This window comes from Anser cygnoides, chromosome 37 (genome assembly GCF_040182565.1).
Source record: "Anser cygnoides isolate HZ-2024a breed goose chromosome 37, Taihu_goose_T2T_genome, whole genome shotgun sequence".
In the NCBI taxonomy this organism is placed as follows: domain Eukaryota; kingdom Metazoa; phylum Chordata; class Aves; order Anseriformes; family Anatidae; genus Anser; species Anser cygnoides.
The window spans coordinates 785011-804640 of record NC_089909.1 but is presented as its reverse complement, the minus strand read 5'-3'; the positions used below and the strand labels follow the sequence as shown (position 1 = coordinate 804640).

General features: G+C 47.8%; 1 protein-coding gene and 1 long non-coding RNA gene across 3 annotated transcripts; one reads left to right on the top strand and one right to left on the bottom strand.

Annotated features, from left to right (window-relative positions):
- The first annotated feature begins 201 nt into the window (after window positions 1-201).
- LOC106049430 (IgGFc-binding protein-like) lies at window positions 202-15243 on the top strand. Of its 2 annotated transcripts, XM_066986980.1 has the most exons (14): window positions 202-311; window positions 1115-1191; window positions 1974-3221; window positions 3755-4071; window positions 4660-4990; window positions 5388-5983; window positions 7173-7737; window positions 8291-8883; window positions 9870-10443; window positions 11011-11210; window positions 11807-12187; window positions 12710-12996; window positions 13153-13185; window positions 14682-15243. In XM_066986980.1, exons 2-13 carry the CDS (start codon window positions 1125-1127, stop codon window positions 13157-13159), a joined length of 5166 nt encoding a protein of 1721 aa, XP_066843081.1. In that variant the 5' UTR covers window positions 202-311; window positions 1115-1124; the 3' UTR covers window positions 13160-13185; window positions 14682-15243. The 2 variants fall into 2 exon arrangements, with proteins under 2 accessions (XP_066843081.1, XP_066843080.1); XM_066986979.1 differs by lacking the exon at window positions 13153-13185.
- LOC136788436 (uncharacterized) lies at window positions 11806-14696 on the bottom strand. Its single transcript, XR_010827229.1, has 2 exons — window positions 14558-14696; window positions 11806-12218 (listed from the first exon to the last, which is right to left on the bottom strand). It is a non-coding gene; the product is annotated as an uncharacterized lncRNA (long non-coding RNA).
- Window positions 15244-19630: the final 4387 nt, after the last annotated feature.

Genomic DNA, 19630 nt, shown 5'->3' with positions numbered 1-19630 from the left:
GCAATTTCCCCAGAAAAAATACTCTTTTTTTTTTTTTTTAACCAAGACCTTCTTAGTGAATCAGAATCAGCCTGGCCTTAATCAAAACCATGCATTCTTTCCTGTTTTCACCTCGTTTCTCGCCAAAAATGATGTCAAAGCACTGGGTGGGTCGGTCCCCCAGCGTCGTCTGCATTTGTCTTATATTCTCCCCTTTTCTGCAAAAAGTAATAAAGGGAGGAGCTGCCCTGGGGTTACTCTCATCATTCACTGCAAGAAAGGATTTGAGGACAGAAAGGAACACTTTGGGGCTGGATAAAAATCAGAGGCAGGTAAGGCTCTCCTGCAATATAGTTAAATATATGATTATATATACATTTGCTGTAAAAAGCCCCAAGTGTGAAAATTTGGCTGGAAATTCCCCAGATATCCCCGCTCCCTGCTACCACCCTTGGGTTTGATCCTGGCTGCAATTGAATTCAATTGTTTCCAGGATGATTTTGTGGGGAAAAAGGGAAAGGAAGAAAAAGAGGAAAGAGGAAGAAATGGGAGAAAAGGAGGGGAAAAGGAGAAAAAAGGGGGAAAGGGGGAAAAGGTGGAAAAATGAAAAAAGGGGGAAAAGGGAAGAAAGAGATAAAAGGGAAAAAAGAGGGGAAAGGAAAAAGAGGGAAAAGGGGAGAAGAAGATGAAAAAGGGAAAAAGGAAAGAGAAAAAAGGGAGAAAAAAGCAAATATGCTCAGAGGAGGGCTTGAATTTTGTAAAAATCTGGGGGGAACCAGGTCCATGTGAAGAAATGGGGGGATCTTGGATGAGGGAGGCACATATAAATGCCAAAAAAAAGCAGATTCTGGGGACAGGTGTAGGTGTAGGTGTGATAAAAAAGGAGATTTGAGGGACAGGTGTGAATGCAACAAACTTGGAAACTTATGGGATGTGTGCAAGTGAAAAGAAAAACTCAAATTTTTTTTTGTTTTGTTTGTTTGGGACATGTTTGAATGGACGTGCAATAGAATGTTGAATTTTGGGACAAGTATAAGTGCAATAAAGCCCAGACTTTTGGTCTGCTTAGAAACATGAGTGCAATAACAAAATTCAGAGAATTTGCTCGTTTTCAATGATTTCTCACCTTCTGCAGCTGAAGAGCCATGGATGGCAGCCCAGGACGGAGGAAAGCCGATGTACCGCTGCGAGGCTGGACCGCCGTGTTATGGGGTGAGTTCAAGTGGGTTTGGATGCATCATAACCTGTAAAATCCCCTCCAAAGTCACCTCAAAATATGATTTTTCAATTCAAAGGGACACATCTTGCACCCTCATCCTGTGCCACAGTTGAGAAGAGACAAAATTACCCCTCCAAAATATGTAGAAGGGAAACCAAGGGACAAAGACCCCACCCAAGACATGTTTTGGGGTGGTTTGGTTTAAAATAGGGCAATTTTCCTTCTCATTGCAACCCAACCCTGGCCAGGATTGTCTCCATGTGTGGCCATCCATATTTCCACCCCTGTGGCCTTTCTGAGAGGAAAAAAATACTTTAAAAAGCCCAAATACTCTTCACGATTCCTCCATCCAGCATGAAATCCATCCAAAAATTTCACTTTTTGCCCAAAGAATTAGTTTTTTTTCTCCAAAGATTTTTTTTTCCAAATGAGAGTCCTCTAAACCCATATCCCTTTAAATCAACATTTGTTCCAATTGATAGACCTTCAAACTGGCAGTTCTCCCACTTGATATCCCTTCAAATCGATAGTCCATCAAATCAAGTCCATCAAATTGTTGTCTTCAAATCGATATTTGTTTCAATCACTGGTCCTTCAAAATTGATATTTATCCAAAATTATATCCCTTCACATTGATAGTCCATTTAATTCCTTAACCACCGAGATTAAATCAGGTGCCACCACAAGCCCAGCTTGACTCTTTGTCCCCAGCTTGGGTTGCCAAATCTGAGTTTGGGGGTGATGAAGGCACCAATGGCAAAATTTCCTTTTCTAGGTCTTTTTTACCTGCTCAGCATCGCAGCATCAGCTCCTCATCACCTGGGGAAAGAGTTTGTGGTGGCCTTCATGCAGAATGGTTTGCAGCAGACCCTCAATAGTGACTTCAAGCTGCTCATCAGGGGTTATTCACCCTTCACGGCCGTAACCATCTCCATGAAGAAGCCAGGCTTGAGGATGACAGTGCAGGTGACCACGGGGCAAACTGTCCTGGTGAAGATCCCGCCCCAAGCCGAGATGGTGGGGAGCAAAATCTTTGACAACACAGTGGTGGTGAGGGCCAACAACGCCATCTCCTTGGTGGCCATCAACGAGAAACCCACCTCGGCAGACTCAACCGTGGTGTACCCCGTGCACAGCTGGGGCACGGAGTACCAAATTGTGACACCCAACGTGGGCACGGACCGCTACGGAGAGTTTGTGGTGGCTGCCTGGGATGAGCCCACCACCGTTGACGTGCACCTTAAAGCCACGGTGAACTACCAAGGCCAGTCTTACCCCCGGGGCTCAGTGCTCCCCATCAGACTGGAGCCCTTCCAAGCAGCCCAGCTCCAAAGCCCAGCTGATATGTCCGGCACTCGTATCGTGGCGCAGAAACCCGTGGCCGTCTTCACTGGCCACACTTGCCTGGCCAGATTTACCCAGTGCGACCATTTGGTGGAGCAGCTCCAACCCGTTTCCAGCTGGGGCACCACCTTCATCGTGCCACCGTTGCCTTTCGACACTCAATCCGACATCGTCTATGTCTCCACCTCCCAAGTGACGCGCGTGGAGTCTCAACACGGGGCGAGCAAAACTTCTCGGGAGCTACGGCCCGGCCGGTCGACGCTCTACGGACTCCAGGCCCCAAATCCTTTGTACCTCTCTGCCAACAACGGCATCCAGGTCATTTTTTTTGCTGATGGGGGTAATAAAGATTCTATCACTTACGACCCATTTTTTATGACCATCCCCGATGTCTCCAGCTACTGCCACTCCTACAACATCTTCGCTCTGGAAGGGTACAATAATTACGCCATATTGATTGCCAAGAACTCGGAGAAGGCTGGAATACTGTTCAACAAAACGCCGCTGGGAAATGTCGCATGGAAGCCTGTCCCAGGCACCGACTACTCCTGGGTCAGGCAGAGCTTGGGTGGTCAATTTGCTGTCCATACGGTGGAGCACAAGACGTCCCCCTTCGGGTTGCTCAGCATGGGGATCCGGGAACAGAAATCCTATGGGTTGGTGGCTGTGTGCGATAGTGGTGAGTGTCCTTTTGCCACCTTCACCTCTCCTTGCTCCCTTTTCACTTCCCTCCTCCACTGTATCAAAAGTGTGGTTGCAATACAAGGCCAAACCACATCTGAATTTATTCCTCTGAGTTGGGTGTTTCTAATGTTTCCTTTGAACCTCTGTAGCTAATAGATGCTAAGCTCATGTCGAGAAAAGTATTTAAAAATTGGCTCTTTGAGCTGAAACTTGTTGTTTCTCTTGTAGCACAAAGACAGGAAGCTCTGAAAAGTGGTAATTCAACCAACATGTCTTTGTATCATTTTGGGAGGGGATATTTCTTCTATGAGTAAATATATTGCCTATAAAAGGAGCCTTGAGCAATCACCCCAGATGTTCAAGTCTAAGTTTTGGGTGGTCAAACCTAGCCGGGATGAATTCATGCTTTAACAGAACGTAATCAGGTTGACCATCTACGGTGACAGTGACATTTGTGTGGCTCCTGAGGCCACATATATATATCAGTAAAAGTTGGTCCCACGATTAATTGTGTGCAATTTCTTCTAGATCCTTGCAGGGCCATGAAATGCCGCACGAAGGAGACGTGCAAAATGGAGAAGGGGGAGGCTGTGTGCGTGCATGACTACATGGGAACCTGCATGGGGTCGCAATCCCTGCAATACCACACCTTCGACGGGATGACTGTGGACATCCAGGGGGGCTGCACCTACACCATCGCCAAATATTGCGGCAAGGATCCCACCCTGGTGCCTTTCGTTGTGGAGGAGAAGAAGAGCGAAGGCAATTTCAAGGAGTGGCTGACCAATGTCCTCGTGTACGGCTACAACATCTCCATCCACAAGGGAGAAGGTGGCAAAATCCAGGTGGGCTTTTCTGGGCCGTGGCAACGTTATTCTGGATAAAGCCTTTTGTGGAAAGTAGAAGTGTGGTGGGTGAAGCTGAAAACAAAAAAAAAAAAAATGAGGAGAACCACCAAAAACACAGCTGGGTAATTTTGCATTACAAATCAAGACAAGGGCAATTTTAAGATGTAATCCACGCCTCCAAGTGTGGGCATCTACTCCAGGGTGAAGTCAGTTTTATCCAAGTGATCCACCAACCACAGGTTTCTACCCCAGAAAGGCAGCCTAGGTGAGATATAAATCTATTTTTCAAGATTAGATGAGGTTTCTCCTACCCATAAAGTTTGGGAATACAGAGCTGGTCCTAACATAAACCAGATTTTAAGCTCAGAAATCAAAAGAGATGGTTCTCCCATGACACACTTCAGTTTTTACCTTTTGCCACTAAAACCTGTTGAGTATCTGGAGGGCAAGAGGCAAAATTTCTGGTTTAGGCTGATAATTGCTTCGTCTGGAAAGAAAATTCTCTTTCTTATATGATTTTGGGGGTGGTAAACTCTTGGAAAATAAAATGTGCACTGAGATTTAGTCCTTCTTCTTCCCCTCAAGGTCAACGACCAACTCACCAGACTACCGGCCACCCTGAAGGACGGGAAAATCCAAATTTCCCAAAACGAGGGCAGGGTCATCCTGCAAACAGATTTTGGGATGCAGGTGACCTATGACGAAGACTGGGCCGTAATGGTGGCAGTACCCAGCAGCTATTTTGGGGCTACCTGTGGGCTCTGCGGGAACTTCAACGAGGATGCAGAGGATGAAATGAAACTCGCCGACGGCACTCAGGCTGCCAGTGTGGAGGATTGGGCTGAGAGCTGGCGAGATCCCTCCTGCCAGGATGATTGTGGAGGTCAAGGGACACTGCAGGACACGGAGGGCTGTGGTGAGCTTGGATGGGGGGGGGTTCCAAAGCATTTTGGGGGAGAAAAAAGGGAGATCTATGCATGGTTCTGGTGCTGGGTGCCTGGGAATTGCTGCCCAAGTCACTAAGCTGATGCTTGTAGGCATCAACTTGGCCAACATTTCCAGCACTGGAGAAGGGTTGTGTTGGTCTTTTCATGCCAAACCACCCCAAAACCTGTCTTATCTGACTTCAGATGTCCATAACATGCAGAATAATGTTTTTTTCAAGAGCTGTCCTCATGGGGTATCTTGGGGACCCCAAATTGCTTGTAGCATCAACTGAGACAGCCTCCAGTGCAGGAGCCCAATGTCTCTCTGTCTCAGGAAACTGCTCATCTCATCCTTTTTTAAGATCTTCTCAAATATCTTCCCCTTAGCTCAGAAATGCCCCCAAAACAGCCACTTCGAGACCTGCGGGACAGCGTGTCCTGCCACCTGCACCCACCCCAAAGCCCCCACGTCCTGCAGCAAACCATGCACAGCGAGCTGCCAGTGCGACGAGGGCTTCGTCCTCCATGACGACGCATGCGTCCCAGCAGAGTCCTGCGGTTGCTCCTACAACAACCGCTCCTACAAGGTCCAGGAAGAGTTTTGGGAGGACGGGAGCTGCCAGAGCCGGTGTCGATGCGAGGCAGGGGGCAAGGTGGCTTGCAAGAAGTCTGGGTGCAAGGCCCACGAGAAATGCACCATGGTTGATGGCGTCCCCAGCTGCCAGGCAAACAAGTACTTCACCTGCATCGGGACGGGAGATCCTCACTACACCACCTTTGACGGGTTGAAATATGACTTCCAAGGGACGTGCATCTACCAGTTTGCTGCCCTCTGCTCCCAGGACCCTGCACTGGTCCCCTTCACCGTCAAGGTGGAGAACAACAACAGGGGCAGCAAAGCCGTGTCCTTCACCAAAACCGTCACGCTGGAGGTCTACGGCAACACCATCAGCATGAGCCAGGAGCATCCACGCAAAGTCAAGGTAGGTGGCCACCAAGGACCTCTTGCAACCTGCATCCAAACTACTTATTAACTACATTGTCCCTCAAATCCTCTTTTTTAATTCATTCACGCTTCGATGGAAGCATCAATTTCTGTCTGCCGTCTCCAGAGGGAGCCCTGAGCAGCTAGTTTGGATTTCAACGCTTTATTTTTAAAACTTAGAGTTCTTCTAAAAAATTAGGAAAAGAAAAAGAAAAACAAAACAAAACAAAACACAACCCACACAGCTTGGTTTTGATGTGCTGGAGATGGGCTGTTTGTGCTCTGGTGAGCTGAGGAAGTAACAAATATCCATGAATAATAAGACAAATACTTCCACATTCAAAAGCATCCACTTTGGTTGACGTCTTTGGCTTCCTTTTTTCTGGTCCCATGTGGCTTTCTGAGTTAAAAATTCCTCTCTACCCTGGCACCTGCAAACTGACATAATCAGTTTGGGAAAGATTCAATTCCCGCCTTGTTTTTTGCTGAAGTGTTGCACAAAAGGCTGTGCTGTGACCATGCCTTTATTTTTCTGAGTAATCATGTTTTCAGTGTAAGAGAGAGCCCTTTCCCTGCAAGTCCTCCCTCTTCAAAGGGTTTTGAAGAAACACCCACATCGTGAGCAATTTGTCTTTGCCTGGGAATCCTTCCCCTTGCAAAGCTCTTTATGCAAATCTTGAGTGACTTTCACCTGTCTGATTATACTTCCCACACAAAGGGTTTGCCCCAAACATCCCATATTTGACATATTTGCATCTTCCAGGAAATCTTCCTCATGCAAAAGGTTTCGTGAACAAATAAATTAACAAAAGCCCCACAGATCCCAAGTTTGAAGAAACACCCAAATCCGGATCAATTTGCCTTTGCCTGAAAATCCTCCCTCTTGCAAAACATTGTGTGGAAGCACCCAAATCTTGAGTGATTTGCATTTGGCCACAAAACCCTCCCTGTGCAAAGGGTTTGCAAAAATCCCCCCACACTGCCTTTGCCAGCGATCCTTCTTCTGCAAAGTGCTTTGCAAGAACACTCAGATCTTGGCTGATTTGCACTTGCCCAGAAATCCTCCCCGTTTTTGCAGAAAAGCCCCAGAAATCCTCCCCATGCAAAATGTTTTGCAAAAGCACCCCAATCTTGAGCGCGTTGCATGAACCCAACACCACCATGCCCCTCTTTACCTCCTTCCCCAGCTCAACGGTGCCTTCGTGGAGCTCCCGTTCACCCAGAAGGACCAGTTCGAGCTCTACCACAGCGGCGTCCATGGTTTTGTCCGCACTAAATTTGGCTTGCGGGTGAGCTTCGATTGGTACAGCTACGCGCGCGTCATCCTCCCCGATGCCTACGCCGGCGCCGTCTGCGGCCTCTGCGGCAACGCCAACGGCAACCCCGATGATGACTTCATCGCTCGTGATGGCAAACGTGCCAAGGATGAAATCCAGTTGGCCGATAGCTGGAAGGTTGGAGATGTCCCTGGTTGCTCGGCTGGTTGCGTGGGGGATTGCCCGGTGTGCAACGAAGAGCAGAAACGACTCTACCGTGGTGATGACTATTGTGGGGTGATCGCCAGGGCTGGGGGACCCTTCCGAAATTGTCACCGGGCCATCAACCCCGGGACCTTCCTGGAGGATTGTGCCTTTGATGCTTGTCAGTACAAGGGACGCCGGGACATCTTGTGCAAAGCCATCGCTGCCTACATGACGGAGTGCCAGAGCAACGGCGTCGGCGTGGAGCAGTGGAGGACGCCGTCCTTCTGCGGTGAGTGGGGATGAAGGGAGGTTTCTCCCCCTGTTTGGCCAGAAAATAAGAGTTCAAGCCCAACTGCGTGCTCTTGGCTTTGCTTAGAGCCAAAGGGAATACAAAATGCCTCTAAAATTGGGTTTGTTTGCCCCACTCTCAACATTTTCCAGTGCAACTACAGTATCGTCTCCCTCCATGTCTCCAAGGCCAGATGATGAGTTAAGATGCAATCACAGATGTGGGAAAAGTCCCTCAAACTCATTGCCAAAGCAAAACTCATCTTCCTTCATGCATTGCTGCAAAATAAATCCATACTGCCCTCCATGTTCTTCCATGCAAGGAAGGAAAATGAAAAATAAATCCCAATTTCCCTCCAAATTCTTACACAATGCATGGGAGAGAAATGCAAAATAAGCTTGTATTGCTCTCCGGAGCTGTAATGGTGCTCCACCACCAAAGACTTGCTTGGATTTGCTCCTCAAGCCTCAGTGCAATGAGAGAAATCCTCTCCCTGACATTTTTGGCTGCAAATCTGAGCAGGGCTTTGAATTTTCTCCCCTTCTTTTTGCAGCCCCTGTCTGCCCTCGCCATTCCCACTATGAGCTGTGTGGGAATGGCTGCCCGACCACGTGCCGGGGCCGAGCCAGCCCCGAGGGCTGCGCATCAGCTCCGTGCACCGAAGGCTGCTTCTGCGACGAAGGTTTCGTCCTCAGCGGCGCTGAGTGCGTGCCGGCAAGCGAGTGTGGCTGCGAGCACCGGGGCCGCTATTACAAGAAGGGCGAGGATTTCTATGCCTCGTGCCGGGAGAGGTGCATCTGCAAAGCCAACGGGGTGGTGGAGTGCAAGGAAGCCACCTGCGGTGCCCACGAGGAGTGCCGAGTGGAGGATGGGGTGCTGGGGTGCCACCCTGCCGGCTACGGGCGGCTGGTGGTGTCGGGCGACCCGCACTACGTAACGTTCGACGGGAGAGCTTTTGACCTCCAGGGGTCCTGCAACTACGTCCTGGCACGGGTCTGCAAGCCAGATCAGCGACTGGCTAACTTCTCGGTGCTGCTGGAGCACGATGTCAGCGGACGGGGCAACGTGGCCCTGACGAAGAAGGTGGCCGTCTCCATCCACGGGTATACGGTCAGCATGGAGAGGGGTCGGAAGTGGGAGGTGACGGTAAGTTGGAAGGGCTATGTGCCTCGGTGCATGCAGGCATGCAACAACACACCTTGATGCATCCATGCATGTAAAAGAAAAAAAAAAAAAACCAAAACCTTGGTGCATCCATGCATGCACGCCAAAATCCCCTCGGTGCATCCATGCATGCATGTGATTTTCATGCAAAAAAAACCCTCAGTGCATTCATGTATGCATGCAGAAAAAAACCTCAGCACATGCATGAATGCAAAAAAAAACCCTCATTGCATGCATGAATGCACCCTCCCACTCAGTGCATCCATGGATCCATGCAAAAACCCCTTGGTGCATGCATGCATGCATGCAAAAATCCCTCCGTGCATGTGTGCAAAAAGCCCTTCATGCGTTCAAAGTCTTCCTGCATGCAAAATCTCCCCACTGGTGTCAGGACATCCCCCAGCTCTTGGTGCACACGTCTGTGCAAAATCTTGGTGCATGCAAAATGCCCTGGTGCACGTGTAAAGGCAAAATCCCCTGGCTGTGAAGTTGGGATGTCCCTGTCTGCCAGTGCACATGTTTATCCAACCCCCTGGTGCACATGTGCATGCTAAACCCCTCCTTAGGAAGCTGGGATGTCCCCATCCCTTGGTGCACATGTGTGTGCAATATCCCCTGGTGCACATGCACATGGAAACAAAAAATCCCCTGGTGCATGCATGCACACCAAATCCCCTGCTAAATGCATGCATGAAAAATCCAGTGCTGCACATGTGCATTCAGAATCACACCAAAACCCTGTGGAGCATGTGTGCACACGAAGTCTGTTTCATGCACAAGGTGCACAAGAGCATGCAAAAGCCCCTTGTGCATGTAAAATCATGCCAAAGATGGTGCACGTGTGCAGGAAGAAACTTGTAGGTGCATGCTTGCATGCATACAAAATCCTCTGGTGCACATATGTGTGCAAAATCACCTGCTGGGTGTGCAAATGCAAACCTGCCCCTCGTGCTCTGTTCATACCTCAGGTGGACGGGGAGCACTTCACGCTGCCGCTGGTGACGGAGGACAAGAAGCTACGGATTGGCCAAGAAGGGAACAACATCGTCCTCCAGACTGCCGCCGGCCTCCGGCTCCTCTACAACGCGGCCACCTACCTCCTCATCACCATCCCCGACGCCTACCGGGGCCGCGTCTGCGGGTTGGGTGGCAACTTCAACGGGGACCCCGGTGATGACTTCCAGCTGCCCGGGGGGTCCTTGGCGAAGAGCACCGAGGAATTTGTCACCTCCTGGAAGATGCCGGCAGAAGACGGAGCGTGCACCGACGGTTGCAACGGCAATGCTTGCCCCATATGCGATGCCTCCGCCACTGCTCCCTACGGCGCCAGTGACTCCTGCGGGCTCATTCGGGACCCGATGGGACCTTTCGGGATGTGCCACCACCGGGTGAGCCCGGTAGAGTATTTCCACCACTGCCTCCATGATGTCTGTGTTGCTGATGGTGCCCAGGATGCCCTGTGCCACAGCCTCCAAGCCTACGCTGCTGCTTGCCAAGCTGCCGGGGCTGAGATTGGAGGATGGAGAACGGTGACTTTTTGCCGTAAGTACTCCAAATTATCTGCATGGAAACACTTTGAGCCCTATTTTTCCCTCTGAGCCACATTTCCCCGCATCAAAACCCTCCAATTTTGTGATTGTGTCCCTGCTTTTGAGGCAAACCTTTGCCATCCGGACCAAGACTATGTATGAATGACCTGCATAAAATCATGCAATGCTGCTTTTTGCTTAAAGCCACCCCAAATCCATGAGACAGCCTAGAAATGCTTTCAAACCTCACCCAAAAAGTTCATTTGAGGACTTCAATTGCCTGTTTCCCACTCAAAACACCCTGAAAGAAAGAAATTTCTGCTCACTACCTCCAAAACTTCGATATTTATGTCAAAAGATTTTGAAACAGGAGTCCCTCTAATTTGCTTCAGAGGTGATTAGTGGCATGCAGATGCTTTAATTTGGATGCTAAAAGCAGGGTTTGATGGCTTCAGCATGTTTTGGAGCTGCCAGAGATGCCCAAGACCATCAGTTGTGCATGGGTCTTCCACCCCCCATTGGCTCAAGCAAAAGCAGTGACTTTTTTGGGGTAATAATGGTATTTTTCCTTTTTTCCCAGCCCTCTCCTGCCCACCCCACAGCCACTATGAGCTCTGCACCCGTACCTGCGACTTCACCTGCGCCAGCCTCTCCGTGCCGGCACCATGCAGCTGGACGTGCTTCGAGGGATGCCAGTGTGACGATGGGTACCTCTTCGACGGAGAAGCCTGCGTGTCCTTGGAGCAATGTGGCTGCGTGCACCAGGGACGGTATTTTAAGGTGAGGTTGGCCCTCGAGGCTTGGTGCTTTTAGTGGAAATCAGGTTGAGGAAGGATTGTGGGGTGGGTTGTCCCATCTACTTGATGGGACTGGTTTGGGGGTTTGATCATCGGTGGGGTAGATTGTCCCATGGTGTCAATGCAGCAGGTTTGGGGACTCAATCTTTGATGAGATGGGTTGTCCCAACTAGATGATGCAACTGGTTTGGGGTCTCAGTCTTTAATGAGCTGGGTTGTCCCATCTAGATGATGCAAAGGATGTGGGGGCTCAATCTTTGAGGAAGTTGGTTGTCCCATCTAGTCAACACAACTTGCTTTGGGACTCAGTCTTCAATGTAGGGGGTGGCCACTTGCCACTTGTGTCCATTTTAGGGACACATGTCCAAAATCATGCAGTTAATAGCATCTTAAAGTGCCTATTTTGCTCCACTGGACTGGAGGGTGATTAATTTGTTGAGTTGCACAAATTTCACCAAATGGACCTCATGGTTTTTCTACCTCTTTGTGGGACATCTCCGTTCTTTGAAGCGGAGAGGTTTGGGGGGTAGTTTGGAGGTGGCATCCATGTGGACTAACCTCTGAGCCTTTCCTTTCGAGGCGGGCGAGACCGTCGTCTCCAACAACTGCTCCACGAAATGCAACTGCCATCCATCCCGGGGACTCATCTGCGAGGCCACCCGGTGTCCCCCAGACAAGGTCTGTGCCACGCGGGAAGGGGTGCAGAGGTGCATCAAGCAGGAAGGCTGGTGCCGGATCTCCCCGGGGGCCTCCTTGACCACGTTCGACGGTGCTGGAGGGAGGCTTCCCTTCAGCGGCACCTACAAAATCGCCGCCCTCTGCGACGAGCGGTCGCCCAACTGGTTCAAGGTGGTGGTGGAGGTCAGCGAGTGTCGGGATGATGGCATCCCGGCTGCCGTGGCTATCTTCGTGTTCTTCCGTGATGCTTTCATCACCGTGAATAACAACATGGAGGTGTGGGTAAGCTGAAGCGGGCCATGGACAATCCTTGCTGCAAAAGAAGACAGGAAATTAAATTAAGAGGCAGAATTTGGGTGGGGTTTACCTGCTCTTCCTTTTAGTCCTAAATTCAAGATGATCACTAAAGTTAGTTTATCTTCTGGGTGCAAAACCTCAGATTTTTGGCCCATTTTAAATTACTACTTCAGGATGAGGCTGAAGGTCTCCTTCTGGGATAGACGTTGAGACATTTATGTTGAGCTGGGTAGTCTTGCCTAAAGAAAGACATTTACCAGCTGCAGTTTAGGGATAAAACATTGCCCAAGAGTCTTAAGCATGACTAAATGACTAAATGACTCAATGACTAAATGACTAAATGACTTCATCTCCTTGATGAAGTTTCAAAGGGATTATTGCTCTGGTGCAATATGTGGTCCCATTGTCCACAGAGCCTTCAACACCAAGATCATTGACTTGTGCTGCATCATTTTATGGGGTTGTTGGGCATTTCTAACCCATTTCTGGCATTTTTCATCCCTGCAGGTGAACGGTCTTTTCACCCGCCTGCCGGCGGAGGTGTCTGAAGCCATTTCCTTGAGCACAGCAGCAGGGAACGTCACCATCTCCCACACATCAGGGTTGGACGTGCTCTTCAGCCCCAGCGGGGAGGTGACGTTGACCGCAAGGGCCGCCTTGGTCAACCGTCTCTGTGCCCCCTGTGGCAACTTCAACGGGGACGCCAGTGATGACCTGAAGCTGCCCGACGGCCGCACCGTGAGGAACATCGCGGATGTCATTGATGCCTGGAAAGCCAAGGATTTTGCGGGATGGTGAGTAACCCCCAAAGAACCCTTCCAAAATGTGGGTTGGTATTTTTTAAGCCTGGGCAAGCAAGAGGGTAGGGAACAACCTCCGTGGGGCATCAAAGGGTTGGGCAAGGAGGCATCTGGAAAGGACTTCTCCATCTTCTTTGGTTTCATCCACAGCGACTGACACACAAACCCAAGGAAATTATTCTGGTAAGTGACTCTGCTCCTTTGCTGTCACGTCTCACGCTACAAACACCCCTTCAGCCCCATGGTTGGATGAGGCTTAATGTGATCGACACTCCCTAATGAATTCCTTGAATAATTGGGGTTTTCTGGTGCCTCGGCATGGACTGGTGTTAGAGGCATGCGTACAAAGAGTAAACTTCCAGTGCACTAGGTTTGATGTAGGACATCCTGGATGAAATGCTTTTTTGGCCATAATCATGATGATCAGTAAAGATTTATTTGTAAAAAGAAAAAACTGCAAAGATGAAGCTGAAAAGTGGTACTCCAGCATCTCATGGGATGTCTTTTGCTCCACTATGCTCCTCAGCCCAACATTTTCTCCCCGTGAGAAGCAAAGAGGAAAGAGAGAAATACGGGGGAATTTGGCTGAATAGCGATTTCAGTGAATAAAGAACAAACTTGCTAAAAATAGGGTGATTTTGCTAAACACAGAACGATTTAGCCAGAGCGATCCTGCCAAATACAGAGTGATCTTGCTGAATACACTGTGATTTTTTGAATATAGGGCCATCTTGCCAAATACAGATCAATCTTTCTGAGTATTGTCATTTGACAAATGTACAGCAATTCAGTGGAAAATAGGGTAATCAATCTTGCTGAATATAAAGTGTTTTCACTAAATATAGAGCAATTTTTTCAAGTATAGTGCAGTCTTGCCCAATATAGAGCGCGCTTAGCAAACAGAGCAATCTTCTTGAATATACTACGATCTTGACAAATACAGATTGATTTTGCAAAATACAAAGGAAACTTGTTGAATATAGGGTGATTTTTCCAGTTAATGAGCAGTCTTGCCCAACATAGAGCCCTTTTGCCAACTGTAGACATTTTGCCAACTTCAGGGCAATCCTGAAATCATTGGTGAAGGGCAATGAAGATGCCTCCAAGGGCTGTTCCATCTCCACCTCCCGCTTGCTTGCCCGCACGCCTTGCCCTTGTGTGCCCACTAGCTTGCCCTCACTCCACCGCCTTCCCCAGCCCTCCCGCCACGCTGCTTGTCCTGCAAAGCACCTCCACACCAACGCATGACACCCCAACATGTCCTCACGCAACGTTTTAACCCCTGCTCTCCTTCCGCTGTGGGCTACGAGGATGCTCCTGCAGGACATCAGACAAGGTTGCATCAAGGGGGTGGTGGACGGGGAGGGAACTTCAATTTTTTGGGGCGACTTCCATGATGTGGAGGATGAAGGCAACAACACTTGAAGGTGGTAGCCAGGCTTGGAAGCTTTTTCCCCAATCCCCTGCTTTGGGATGGGATTAGCCCCATAAAAACATGGTTGCATTGGGATGGGATTAGCCCAGTAAAAACAAGATTGTATTGAGCAAAACTCACCTTTTGGGAAGGGGAAGATGCAACGTTTCTACCTCCTGGTGGGGATGCGATGAGGAAGAGGAAGGTCTAGTGGTTCCTCTTCCAAGGGGGACCCTGATGGCTGCCCGTGTTTCGTCTCTTCCAGCCGCGCCTCCAACATCGTGCGGATGGAAGTGGAAGCCCCTGTCTACCCCGTGCAGTAGACGAAACCACGAGGGGGCAGAGGCAAGAGGACAATTTTCACGCACACCAGCTCATGCACTTCTTGTAAATAGTCCTGCAGAGGTTTTCATGCATATAGAGGCACCAAGCGACGTCTCGGGTTGAGTTTCTGCAAGTGCAGAGGGAAAACCAGCACTGAGCTATGACGGACGTCTACGGTAGGAAGTCACTCGGCCTCAAATACACACACAAAAAAAAAGGGCAAAAGCTTGATCTGGCCTCAAATTGGTGAGAAAAAAAAAAAAAAAAAAGGTGTTTTAAAGACCTGATATATTCAGGTAGAGCCCAATGCCGAGATAACCCATCCACACCGGAGCGGCCTGAAGGAAAGCACAATAAATACCCTAATCCACAACGAGCACAAAATGGAGGGTGGCAGACCCAAATCCCTGCCATTTTTCCCTAGAAATGCACTGTTCCTGTTGACTGTTTTCAGTATAATGCTGCCTGCTGTTGGGTTAAAAATAAACCTTTTTTACAATGTTTTTTTTTTTTCTCATTGTTTGGGGTGGTTTTTGGAGTTTATTTATTTATTTATTCATTTATTTTGCTCTGCAGTTCCTGGGGTGAGGGGAAAAATGGGAATTGTCTTCTCTGCTTCCATTGTTTTTGGGGAAACACCTCAAAGTTTTGCTCACAGTGAAACAACCCAACGTATTTCTCAAAGGGAAATATCCAGATTTATTTTCCGTGTTGGAATAACCCAGCATAACTCTCAAAGGGAAATAACCCAATGTTATTCTCAAAGAAAAATAAACCAACATAATTCTCAAAGAAAAATAACCGCCGTAATTCTCAAAGAGAAACAACCCAACATATTTCTCAAAGGGAAATAACCCGACATATTTCCCAAAGGGAAACAACCATGTTTATTTTCTATGTTGAAACAACCCAACATAATTCTCAAAGGGAAATAACCTGGCATAACTCTCAAAGGGAAACAACCAGATTTATTTTCCATTTTGAAAGAACACAACGTGCTTCCCCCCATAAAATAACCTATCATGTTTCCTGCTGTGAAATCAATCCAACTCATTTCCCATCGTGAAACTACCTGACACATTTCCACTCGAGAGCACAGCCAAATTATTGTGGAAACGACACAAACACAAGCTCAGCTCTTGTGTTTAGAGACACAACAGACTGAGAAATTAAATCAAAGAAGGAATAATAAATTAAAATGAAATGATAAATAAATGATAAATTTAAATTAAAGCAAAGAAAGGTTTTTTTTTTTTTAAAAAAGAGAATTTGCTGCTAAATAAATGAATTATTGGGCTCGTTGTAGCGTGCAGCTTGCTCAAATTGACAGCAGACATGTACAGACATGAATCTTCTCCCTGGGAGGTTCTTTTTTATGTAATACTTGACTTGACTATCAGTATTTTGAAAAGATAAAAAAAGAGAAATAAATTGTTTCCTATGAAATCCATGCAAGGTCACTTCAAGTCCACCAAAATCTTTATTTTCATCAGCTCAGCAGGAAATTATTGCCATCAGCAGCTGCTTGACTTCTGGAGCTTTTCACTTCAAGCAAGAATCCCACAATAATAACAAGTTTTGTGCAATCCCTCATAACTGGAGAGAGGGGGAATTATCCTAAAGTGGTTAATGACAAAAAATTCCCAAGCAATTAATTATAAAACCATCCCAAAGCATGATAACAAACCCCAAACTATTTGTAACAAACCCTAAAGTCATTAAAAAGGAAAAAAAAGTCAAGTATCCCTAAATTAGTTCAAAGCATTTATAATGCATCCCCAACCAATTAAATCAAATCCCAAAGCAACAACATCTAACAACATCTCAAAATTTATTACAAAAGGAGGAATTCTAGCAAACCCAAAGAGATTCTAAAAACATCCTCAGACCGTCATAAATCACCCAATTTTGGCCATTCACAACCTGCCCTTGAAAAATTTAGCAAGTGATGATCTTCCCCAGAACATCAAATTTACCAGATATCATGCAAAACCTGTGATAAATTGAAGGTGATTAATCACTGCCTGGTTTTGGATGTCCTCCCCAGGCACAGGACTTAATCTACTACTTTTGAGCCCAAATATTTGTGTGGAGTCGGAGCTCGACAATTTCCCTGGAAAAATGTTTTCTCTTGTATCGTTGATAAACTGGAGGATGTCAATTCTAGCGAAGGGCATTCATCTGGGAATTAAAACCCAGCAGTGAAAAAAAAAAAGCATTTTTTTCCCCTCAAAACAAAAATAAATAAATGGAGGTGACCCCATGTGATCAACCCTTTCCAAGCCGGGTCATGCAATGTCAAAACAGGGTGCAACCCCCAGAACAAGGGGCACGTGGCAATCAGTGCAAAGCACGTTGTGGTTCAAAACAACGTACAGTGACCCTACAAAAAATGCATTGCAACCCCACAGCAAAGCCGATTGCAAACCAGAGCAAGACGTTGAAATCCAAAGCAAGGGGCATTGCAACCCTCAGCGAGGGGCATTGCAACCTAAAGCAAGGGGCATTGCAACCCCCAGCAAGAGACTTTGCAACCCAAAGCAAGGGGCATTTCAACCCCCAAGAAGGGGCACTGCAACCCAAAGAAAGGGGCACTGCAACCCCCAGTAAGGGGCATTGCAACCCCCAGCAAGAGACTTTGCAACCCAAAGAAAGGGGCATTGCAACCCAAAGCAAGGGGCAATGCAATGCAAAACAAGGGGCATTACAACCCCCAGCAAGGAGCATCGCAGCCCCCAATGCAAGGGGAATTGCAAAAAAAGAGGCATTGCAACCCAAAACAAGGTGCACTGCAATGCAAAAAAAGGGGCACTGCAATGCAAAATGATGCACTTTGCAACCCCAAAGCCACAGACACCGAAATCAAAAACCTGCCAGGCCACCATGCTTTGCACCCTCCCAGCCCCCATTGTGCAAGGCCGTCACTGCTCTTTATTTACCTCCAGGGAGCAGAAATATCAGGTGTGTCCCCCCTCCCCTGGGGCCCTGTCTCAGCTATCCCATTGCAAAAGCAAAGACGCAAGCGGGAGGCGAAGGCGGCTTTGGCAGCGGGAGACCCAAATTTCCCAGAAACCGGAGAGGAGCTGGCGGGACGCCCAGCTGCTTTTGCAACCTGAGCCGTGTTTGTCCAAGCCCTCCGCTCTGTGCTCACAAGCAAGGAGCAGCAAGGAACCCAGTGCACACGTTATTTTTTTGTTGTTTCTTTGCGTTTTATTTTGTTTTGTTTTTGCAACCCCCTTCTCAAAACTCCCAACTCCAACCAGATTTTGGTTGCAGTTTTCAGGCGAAGGGGAGGGAAGCATGCAAACACCAAGGGGCTTTTTTTCTTTCCCTTGTGCAACACCCGGATTATTGCTCTGCAAAACGAAACGGATCTTTAGCAAGGAGCAACACGCTTCCCTGGGGGTTAATCCCCTCGTAACCGCTGTGTAAACCAGCGATTTCACAATCCCGCCTGTGAAAAGCAAATTTATTTATTTATTTTCACCCCAAAAAGGAATCCGGATCCAAGAGGTTTCAGAGCGTTTTGTTTAAAATTCGTCTCTGTGAGATTGTGGAGGTGGAAGAAAAGCAGAGGTGGGGAGAGAAGGTAGTGCAGCAGGTCAGAGAGCAGAGGAAAAACAAATAAATAAATAAAAAAGGAGATATAATCCCATACAGGGAGCAAATGCAAAAAGAGCAGTAATCTAACCTGAAGCAAACTAAAAAAGGGCAGAAATAATTTGTGTCAGGTGCAAATGCAAAAATTGCGAAGATTTAACCTGATGCAGATGCAAAAAAGAGGGACAAATAATTCAGGTCAGGTGCGAATGCAAGCAGTGCAATGCTTCAGCCTGGTGCAAATGCAGAAAGAGCAAGAGAACCTGATGCAAATGCAAACAGGTGGAGAGATAATTTAGCCTGGGTGCAAATGCAAACAGTACCAAGTGATAAAAGGGCGAGAAATAGTCCAGCTCAGGTGCAAACGCACAGACTGTAATGATTTAACCCAATGTAAATACAAAAATGGGGAGAAATAATCTGGGTGTGAATGCAGAAAGGGCAATGATTTAACCCGATACAAATGCAAAAAGAAAAAGAAATGGTGTGCCCCAGGTGCAAATGCGAAAAGTACATTAATTTAGCAAAGGGAGAAGTAATTTAGTCTTGACATAAATGTGAACAGTGCAAGGATTTAAGGTGGTGCAAATGCAGAAAATGAGGAGGAACTATTTGGGCCAGGAGGAAATGCAAAAGTGCAAGGATTAAAGCTGGTGCAAACGCAACCCTCCCCCCGCCCCCCCATAAAAAAATAAAAATAAAAATAAATTTAACTCAATGCGGATTAAAAAAAAAAAAAAGAGGGAGAAAATCTTGCAAAAAAACCTCTCAGTGTTGCAAATCTGTGGGGCATGATGGGATGGCAGTGTGTGATAAAAACACGAGGGGCTGTGGTGTTTTGGGGAGAATTATTGGGGGATAGGGGTGGGAAGGGGAAATCATTGCCTTAGGGATAAACATTAGGGATTTAAATTTTTTTTTTTTTCCCTAGAAAATGCCTTTTTTTAAAAAAATGACGGAGGTTTGCAGGCTGCTGAAGCTGGAGGGGTTGGGCCCAAACCCTAAAAAAGACCCATAAATTTTGGGACTCCCCTCTACGAAGATGACCAAGGGGGTCCCAAAGGTTTTGGGGGACCCCAAACCCTCCAGGGACCCATGAATTTGAGGACACCTCTCCATGAAGGTGACCAAGGGGGTCCCAAGGGTTTTGGGGGACCCCAGACCCTCCAGGGACCCACGAATTTGCGGACACTTCTCCGTGCAAGGCGACCCAAGTGTCTGGGCCCCCCCTTGACCCCTTCCTTATTTCCCAGCCATGGTGGGGACGCCCATGAGGGCGTTGCACTGGTC

Coding starts and splice junctions, on each gene's coding strand:
- LOC106049430 (XM_066986979.1), top strand. CDS start 1,125: ATGGATGGCAGCCCAGGACGGAGGAAAGCCGATGTACCGCTGCGAGGC. Junction 4,072..4,659: donor GAGAAGGTGGCAAAATCCAG/GTGGGCTTTTCT, acceptor CTTCCCCTCAAG/GTCAACGACCAACTCACCAG. Junction 12,188..12,709: donor ATAACAACATGGAGGTGTGG/GTAAGCTGAAGC, acceptor TCATCCCTGCAG/GTGAACGGTCTTTTCACCCG.